General features: G+C 34.6%; 1 protein-coding gene across 2 annotated transcripts in view; it reads left to right on the forward strand.

The window, feature by feature from the left end:
- SYDE2 (synapse defective Rho GTPase homolog 2) overlaps window positions 1-4,013 on the forward strand; it is a 50,830-nt gene extending 46,817 nt beyond the window's left edge. Inside the window, exons 7-8 of one of the 2 annotated variants that reach the window (XM_045835517.1) lie at window positions 1,267-1,314; window positions 1,879-2,015. In XM_045835517.1, coding sequence (XP_045691473.1) covers window positions 1,267-1,277 — 11 coding nt within the window. In that variant the 3' untranslated portion in view covers window positions 1,278-1,314; window positions 1,879-2,015. Of the gene's footprint in view, window positions 1-1,266; window positions 1,315-1,878 lie in introns of both variants that reach the window. The other variant, XM_045835516.1, reaches the window with a different exon arrangement.
- The last annotated feature ends 5,585 nt before the right edge of the window (window positions 4,014-9,598 follow it).

Raw genomic sequence — 9,598 nt, forward strand, 5'->3', positions numbered from 1 at the left:
CATGCTTCTTTCTCCCTCCCTCTGTCTCTGAAATCCTTGAGTGAGGAGTTTTTTTAAAAAGCCATTTTCTCTGCATTATTAATAGGAAACCATTCCACCATCAGTAGTTTAAAAAGCCAGTGAGATTGATTTTTCAGAAATTGAATTTTTAGTCTAAAAGATATAAATATCACCATAGTAAGTTTCTTAGATATTTTCTAAGAAAATATACAAAAATGTTTGAATAAAGATTTGGTTAACAACTTAGTAAAATAAACCTGGGTTTTACTGGTGAATGTCAGAAAATGCAGGCGCAGTACACAAGCTCAAACACAGAGTAACAACTGTTTTAGTGTGGTTGCATCACGAAGCAGATGACCTCAGGGTTAGCAAGAGACTGTCATGGGTTGACGAAAACAACAAGCATGACACTTAGGCACTAAGAAATACCACAGAAAATGAAGAGAGAAAAGGAAGGAGACATAGTGGAGATAAGAAGCTAGAGGAGAAAAAGGAATATGAATAATTAAACAGTAGAAAAATTTAGATATACATTCTGCAATTATATCAGTTAATGGTGTGGGATATTTTTTATTAATACTGATATTAAAGATCAATTTAAAGTAAATACCAGACCTTTATTTTCTAGAATCTTTAAATCAAGAGATTTTAGCTATTCATAATATGTAATAACCATCATAAAAAATTCAGATAAACAGAAATGTTAAAAACATCTACACATAATTATTATTTTAATAAATAAGTAAAAAATGATGTAATCTCTAGAAAATGCTATAATATCACTAAGTCTGGAAAACTAGAACCATATACAATACATGTATGTATTATTTTTCAATTATCTTATTTTGTATAATAGGAAACAAGTGTTCAGTATCTGTTGGAGAGTGTCAAGTTGCTGCATTATCACTGATATGTTCCCTTTATTGTAGAGAAGGGAAGTATAAATGGAGAGATACTTAGTAACAGAGAATAAATAAGCAGAAGGAGAGAGGTATTATGAAAAGATTTTTAATAGCTATGCCTCAATATTTAAATTAAGTTTGTTTTATATACAGAAGAATCTTAGACAAATGTTTTGTTCAATATACACAAAAGTAAATGCTGAAGCCTTGGTTTGTTATGAGATAATGTGCATTTCTGTGGTTATCTGTATAGTCAGCACGATGTCTGCCCTTAGAAGAAATTAGTCTTCCTATGAAGAACGTTACTTTAGATTGTTAGATACCTAACCGCAATGGGAAAATAAAATATCTGTACTATTTTCAGGCAATAAATGAAGACTATAAGTCACTAATGCTGTATAATCAAACTCAGGTAACATTTGGTCAAGTCTAGTATATATTTGTGCATTTTATCAAAGTGAAATTTGGGCTGCTTGGTAAAGAAAATTATGACACTGCTGCTAATAGAATTGCAAAAAATCACAAAGGTCAGAACTTTTAGAGTGAGCACTTTAGATGCCTTTGCCTCATTTATATATTTGCAGACAAAGGAACCTTTTGTTTTGTTTTGTTTGCATATCAACATGCCTTGCCTGCTTTTTGCTGTAGCTTTTAATTTAGAAGAAGCTACCACCTTAGCTACTGTTTGAATTATGGGTAGATAATTAACAGACATTAATCAACACTGGAAATTTGATTCATTTGGGGATGTTATGATATAGCATGAATTAGCATCACTGTACATTCTACTAGCTTCTGTCCCTAATCTTGATTATGTCTGGTCATAGAAAAAATAATTACGGAATGCTTTCTTTGATAGTGCGCATGTTTTTGTTTTAATGCATGTTTGTAGTTATTAAATGCCTTATCCTTAGCTCTGTTTTTTAAAGGCTAGTTGGATTACTATCACCAAAGCAAATTTATGTTTTGTTTTTAGTGCAACGTATAACTGTCAAAGAATCAACAACAGAGCAGAAATCTTCTCTAAATTATTTGAGGAAGAAGAAGGAACGACCTTGCATGTTAAATTTGAGTGACACTAACTCATCGAGAGTACTGAGGCCACGGCAAGCCAGGTTAGACAGTCCGCTTAGCAATCGTTATGCAGGAGACTGGAGCAGCTGTGGAGAAAACTACTTTTTAAATACAAAAGAAAATTTAAATGATGTGGATTATGATGATGTCCCTTCAGAAGATGGAGAAAATGGAGAAAATTGCAGCAAAATGTATAGACCTGATATAATGATTAAACAGCCAATTTCCTTGTCCAAAGAGTGCACATTTCAGACATATTTGACAATGCAGACAATTGAGTCCACAGTGGATCAAAAAGTCAATCTCAAAGATCTACAAGAAAGTATTGATACACTGATTGGAAATCTGGAGCGTGAGCTCAACAAAAACAAGCTTAGTATGAGTGTTTGAGATTAAAGAGGTTTTTTTTTGTTTTTTCATAATGTTTTAAAGTTTCAAATCATTCTCACAATGATGTTTTTATCTTTTTCTCAAAGCCTTCAATTAATTTCTACTAAGTTAATGTGATTCAATTAAAAACACTATTCACTAATATAACATCTCACTAGAAAATTTTACGTTGGGTAAAGATAACTTGGACTTCTTGGATATATTTTAATAAATCTTGCCAATTCTGTGGAGATAACTTTAAGTGCACTTAAAGGGTTCAGATAAGTTATTAGCCCCTCAAGATTTTGTATGTTACAGGAACTGCTCCTCTGCAACTGACACAGGTGCTCCTTTTGGAGGACCATTGCAGCTGAGTCCGCGTGCTCTGCACCACCATTTGATCCCATTCCATTTGCAATGCAAATGCTGCTATAAGAAAACCTTTTTATAAATAAAAGTAAAAGTATACAAATATTAATGTATTCTGTATTAACAGTAATTATTGAAGCTTATAAAATTAAATATTTTTATAATCCTGAAATATGTATATGTTTTTAAGTTCATATATGTGTAGTTATTAGAATGGTTGCCAAATCACATGTATCTTTAAAATATATATGTCAAGGGGCCAAAATCATTAGCTTAAAAATATCTTTTTCAGGGAGAGAACATTTAAGTTAAAGGGGGTGCATAGAAACACACAAACCAAAACACTAGACACATCTGAATACAAATAATAGACTTTTTTTTATTTACAGAAAGTCACAATATTCCCAATGAAAAGCCATCTTTTAAACTGCAATTCTCTAACTGAAAGGATTAAGTTCCAGATTTCTGCACTGATGACTTAGATTATAAAAATTTTCATCTGTTTTGTGCAGTTTTAAGTTCTACTTTTAAAAAAAAATTATAGATAAAACATTTATTGGTAATAGAACACTTATAACATTGATGTTATAATTACCCTCATTTGTTTCTAAAGAAATCTTGCCAGCATACTATGTTACTGATTTTTAAAAATTAACTTATTTTGGCTTAGTATATTTACAGGGTAGTCATTATAGTAATCACAGCAGTGTTTGAAATGTACATTTAGAAGCCTTTTTAAATTAAATTGGAATGTATTTAAAAATTTTTTATGCCTACAGAATGTATAATTTTAAAATTATAAATAAAATTTGAAATACCAACTTAAAAGATGTAGCAGCCATTAAAAAACCTGACTTGATGTTTTTCTAAATATTAAAGTATTTAACTATTTCTATGCAATATACATCGGTAAACAAAACACCTTTTTATTTAATTTGAATGCTCAATTGTTTAAAAAAGATAAATATTTTTATGTGAAATTTTCAGTTTTTAAGCTTTGTATAATAATTCAGAAGAATACCAAAAGAATATGTGACAGGTATATAGATTGAGTAAACAATCAGAAGAAATGTACTTTAAGTAATTTGAAGGGAGACTGTCTCAGGCTTCTTCCTTTTGTTTGCTATATCATGTATATTGTATTAATTAAGTTCCAGAAATGTAAAATTTTATTAAAATATTATAATCTTGGTGTCATGCTGTTGTAATGATTTTAAGGTTCACTTATTTTAATGCCATTTTTTTAAACAAATGTGTTAAAGTATTGGCCCATTAATATGTTATCTGTAAATATATGTAATAACTTTTGTCAGAAATTGAATTTCCCAGAATCTGATATATTTTAAGGGTCACATTAATTTTGTTATATTATTATTTTTTAAAGATTTAAAAAAAGTTTTTATTTATTTATTTTTAGACAGGAGAAAGAGAGAAACATCACTGTGTGGTTGCCCCTTATGCGCCCCCTACTGGGGATCTGGCCTGGAACCCAGACATGTGCCCTGACTGGGAATCAAACTGGCAACCCTTCGATTTGCAGGCTGTCACTCAATTCACTGAGCCACACCAGCCAGGGCTATTTTTAAAAAGATTTTAAGTATTCATTTTTAGAGAGAGGATGAGAGAGAAAAAGAGGGAGAGAAACATCGATGTGTGAGGGAAACAGCGATTGGTTGCTTTTTGCACACACCCCAACCGGGGACCTGGCCCATAACCCAGGCGTGTGACCTGACTGGGAATCAAACTGGTGGCCTTTGGGGTTGTAGGCTGATACTCCAACCCACTGAGCCACACCAGGCGGGACATGTTATATTATTTTGGATGGAAATAATTTTCAAGTTAATCTCTGCCATTTTAAATAGAAAATACTAAACATTTTTTGTTGTCTGACTCACCGAGACATAACTATAAACCTCTTTAATTGACTCTAGCTGTACTCAGTAGTGCTCAATAAGTTTGTACCTTTACTTTTTATAAGATTTTTAATTTATGTTATTTTTAGACAGAGGGAAAGGGAGGGAGAAAGAGAGGGAGAGAAACATCAATGTGTGGTTGCCTCTGGCCTGTCCCCTGCTGGGGACCTGGCCTGCAGCCCAGGCATGCGCCCTGACTGCAACTCAAACTAGAGATCCTTTGCTTCTCAGACCAGTGCTTAGTCCACTGAGCCATACCAAGTCAGGGCTGTATTTTTATTTTAAATGACCTTTATTTCAAATTTTTGAGTTTTTACACCTGCTTTTTATAATCTCCTGGGATCTTTCCATAGTATTAGACTCAACTGTCATTTCTTTCAAAGTCTGTCAGCCTTAATGTTTTTTAGGATTAAAAGCAATTGAATTTTAGTGTATGTACTTGAATAAAAATTTTAAATAATCCAGGTAGATAGGAGATAAAGAGTAAAAGTGTTTTCTCCCTGCCATCTATACCAATCTTACTTTTCAGAGGTAACAATTGCTTTTTTAAAAAAGTTAAATTTATTGAGGTAACATTGGCTAATAACTATATAAATTTCAGATATACAACTTTTTCTTCAAGTACTACCTCCATCACTCAAGAGTTACTGCTGTTGTTCCTTGATTTGTCATTTAATCAATATCTGTTGATTAAGCAGTTTATCTTACTTCATTTCTCCTCCCTATTTTATGTTTTTAGTTCTTTTGGTTTCCTTTATGACTTTAAATTACTAGTTATAACTGAAGGATGGGGTTACCATCAAATGAGATTGAGATGACTCTCATATTTTTATTTAAAGATTTTATTTATTTTTAGAGAGAGGGAAAAGGAGGGAGAAAATCATCAATGTGTGGTTGCCTCTCACACGTCCCCCAATGGGGACCTGGCCTACAACCCAGGCATGTGCCCTGACTGGGAATCAAACTGGCAACCCCCTGGTTCACAGGCCAGCACTCAATCCACTGAGCCACACCAACCAGAGCTCTCATATTTTTAAAAATGAGCTCCTTAAAATGGACGTTGCTATTATTAATAGTTATCCAATGTCCTGTAATGCCCAGTTAGCCAAAAGTACTAATGCTTCTGTACCTGGTAATGATGCCCTCAGAGTCACTGTGAGTATAAGAAGGTGAGAGGGCTTCATGTGTATCTAAGCAAAGTCCCACATCATAACCGCCTGGAAAATGTCAGGTTGTGTAGCTTCATCTTAGGGACCTTAAAGAAACGGGTTTGGGCAGTGGTATGATTCCTGAAAAGAATTTAATCTCCAGACTGTAGAATGATTTGGAGTCATAAGATTTTATAATTTAAAACTATTGGTTTTTAGGTTCTTGGATAGTGATAACATTGTAGCATGTTTAATAACAAGTACTTATCTGAGTCTTTTGGACTTGAGGACTTTGGTACAAAGGAGTGCTCCCTTCTTCCTGCCCAGTGTTCCTGTTGACTTTAGTGAGGCTCACATCTGATACACATTGAGAGTCCAGAAATCAGTATTCTTCATCGCAATCTGACTAAAAACCGGCTAACCCAGGCAGAAACTTTTGATCTAGGCAGAAGTTTCACCGATGTTTACGTATCAAGTTGTACATTTAAGATTTGTGTCCTTTACATATATTTATAAATATTTCATTGATTTATTGGGATGAAATTGAAATTGGTTAATAAAATTATACAAGTTTCAGGTATACAATTCTACAATATACATATCCTTTATATATTTTTAAGCAATTTTTTAAATGGGAAAGCTAGGGAAACAGGTCTCAGAGAGGCTAGGTGACAAGAATGACAGTCGCCAAGGGTAGGCCTGACTAGAGTGCTGCTGTTGCTGTCACTGCCACCTGATAGCCCACTGTGGACACCCCTGGGATTGTAAAACATCCCTTTTCTTCTGCACCATTCCTGATTGATTCAGAGTCCCTGACAAGCATGGCACTGTGTCCCAACTTCCAGGAGGCAGAACTACATCCTTTCCCAGAAACTCACACAATGGTACATTCTCTGAATGTAAGAAGGGGATTTAGCTACAGAGCAGGCTGAGCAGTAACAAATATCCATAAGCCTTCCCTAGTTTTCATCTCTTCCTGTCGCCCCCCAAATTGGAGTCTTCCTCCTGCTCTCCATATCCGACCCATCAACAATTCGGATTCTGCTGTATCCTGATAGTGTGCACATGTTACTTCTAACACTGCAGTCCAGGCCATCATCAACCTGTCTCTTCCTGTTTCATCTCCTTGCTATCACTTTCCTCTCTCCACACCCACGGTCCTTTCTATCCACAGAAGTAAGGCGATCTTTTAACATGATAAACCACACCATTTCCTAGGTCCACACCATCTCCTGCTCCCTGTGCTCTAGCATCACTGAGGGCCTATTCCTCTCTCGGCATCTTAGCACTTGCCATTCCCTCTGTCTGGAAAGCTGCTTCTCCAGCTCTTACTTGGGTAGCTCTTGTTTGTCATTTCACTTCTCTGCTCAAATGTTACTACAGAGACTGCTCTGAAAACCCACTTGGCAACCTGCTTTGAGAACTGAGGGAAGAAAAAGATGGAGATTTCTATTTCCCCTAACAAGTACCAAATAGTTATGGTACTATTTGATTAAACTCAAAACAGGTATACCTTTGTAAAATGTTTACACTTAAACTAAATTTGAGAAGAAAAACTTTAAAAAGTCCATTGTCACCGTCTTATCACCCTGGCTCATTTTCACAGGCTTTTTATCACCATCTGAAATTACTCTGTTGTATTACCTATGTCTACCCTTCTTAATGTTGGCTCCGTGGCAGCAGGAACCTTGCATTTTTAGTTCGTTGCCATGGGCCAAGAAACTGTAAGATGTTGAGTTAATTATTAATAAATGAATAAATATAAAGGTATTGTCAGAGAATGATTGTCTTTTTCTCAGAAAAAGACTAAGGACTAAGAGATGCCATGTCTACGTAATTTTTCAAGTATTCGCTCCTGAGTAATAAATTATTTGTGGTTAGGAAAGTAACATTATCTTTTTTAAAAAATGACTTAATGTTTCTTTTGGAACTAGAATGGCATTACAAAAATTAGTGACTTAAAATGTTAGTGGGTTGGTAAATTTTGGGTAACATTTTGTAATTTTTTTGCTGCAGACTTCAGTAAAAACAATTATTTAAATAACGTATGAAAAAGTGCATCTCACCATAAGAAAGGAAGGTCTCTAAGAAAACTTTTGTTAAAATGTATCATTTATTTCTTTATGGAAATTGTGAGCAAATAATGTCCTCTTAATTTTGGCCTGATTGACTTCAGTGTACACTTTTTGCTAGAACTGGAAAAACCTATTTTTCATCTTACTAACTTCATAAAGTTGACTTCATAAAGTTGAATGAACTCTATAAATAGAACTCTGATTAGAAAGAAAAGCAGAAACCACTTTGGGAAACAGACACTATATTTAATACTTTTATTTTTCTCAATATCAAGTGTTTGTTTCAAGCAAGTGAGAAAAATGCCTAAATATTGACCTCTGAGTTGGGTCAACTTAATCCTTATTGTTTGATAAGGCCACTGGCATGCTTTTAAGTCATTGAGTTCATCTTTTTTTGCTTAATGGAGGTATTTATACAGTGCGAGTTGGCCTCAATATTCCTTATACTTCTTTGGACAGTCTCTTCAAACTAAACTCTTCCAAGGAGAGTTTAAAATGCCAACTTTAGAAAAAGTACAATGGATATTAAATAAAAAAATTGGAAAGTCCCTCGCCTCCAAAATGCTTTTGTGCAAGTGATGAGACAGCAAAGCCTGCTGCTCACATTCTCCCGCAGCTGCAGTTACTGAACAGTCACCCCTTGTTCTTGACCTTTGTACAAGAAAAGGGAGGCAGGTGGCCAGCCTGTTGTATCTGTTCTTGCCTAACTCTTCCCCCTGTAGCCATTGCAAAGCCCACATTTTAACTGAAGAGCAAGTTTGAATCATCAAGTGAGTGAAACATGTCTAAACTGGTAGATAAGAAATGTCAGAGAATAAAGTGCTGTCTGTCCAAGGTTATGAATTTGTGTTTGACCTGTACCTGATGTCAAAACTCATCTGTAGACCTGGCTGGTGTGGCTTAGTGGATTTAGTGCTGGCCTGTGAACCAAAGGGTCACGGGTTCGATTCCTATCAGGGCACATGCTTGGGTTGCAGGCTGGGTCCCTGGTTGTGGGCTCCCACACATTGGCAACCACACATTGATGTTTCTCTCCCTCTCTTTCTCCCTCCCACTCTGTCTAAAAATAAATAAATAAAATCTTTTTAAAAATTATAAAAAGCTAACCTTGAGTGTGGCTTTTTTACTTCTACTACTGCCTGTCTTAATGTTTTCTGTGTGGCCAGCATGTGTGGTAATATCCCACATGACAATCTGAAACAGAAATAAATGTTATTACATATTTTCAGGGTTAAAGATTTTGAAAAATCTATTCATATTGGTATGCACTCAGATAAATCAATCACCTTGGGGGATAAATAAAATAATTAAATAAAATCTTAAAAAAAAAGCTCATCTGTAAAGCCAACCAAACCATGCATAAAAGAAGACACATTAGTGTCTTTTTCTATCAACATTTTATGATGAACATTTTAAAATATAAAGATAACTTGAAAATTATACAGTGAATACCCATATATCTACCAGCTGGATTCTATAATTTTAAACATTTTGCCATATTTATTTGATCATCTATCTACCCCCCATTAACTGTCTTAATTTTGGTATATTTTAAAGCAAGTCAAAGATGTAAGTATATTTCACAAAGTGTCATTTCAGAAGCAGGGGCGGTGGGGGGGGAAGCACCTGGATTGGAGCTGAACTTTGTGTGAATATAACTAACCTCTAAAAGAGTCACATAGCACATGTTTGCCACAAATCCTAGATTTCATCATGGTTAGAAAGATCAAACATTGCTATTAACAACC

This window comes from Phyllostomus hastatus, unplaced genomic scaffold, assembly GCF_019186645.2.
Source record: "Phyllostomus hastatus isolate PE091 unplaced genomic scaffold, TTU_PhHast_1.1 phas_contig_209, whole genome shotgun sequence".
NCBI classification, from domain to species: Eukaryota; Metazoa; Chordata; class Mammalia; order Chiroptera; family Phyllostomidae; genus Phyllostomus; species Phyllostomus hastatus.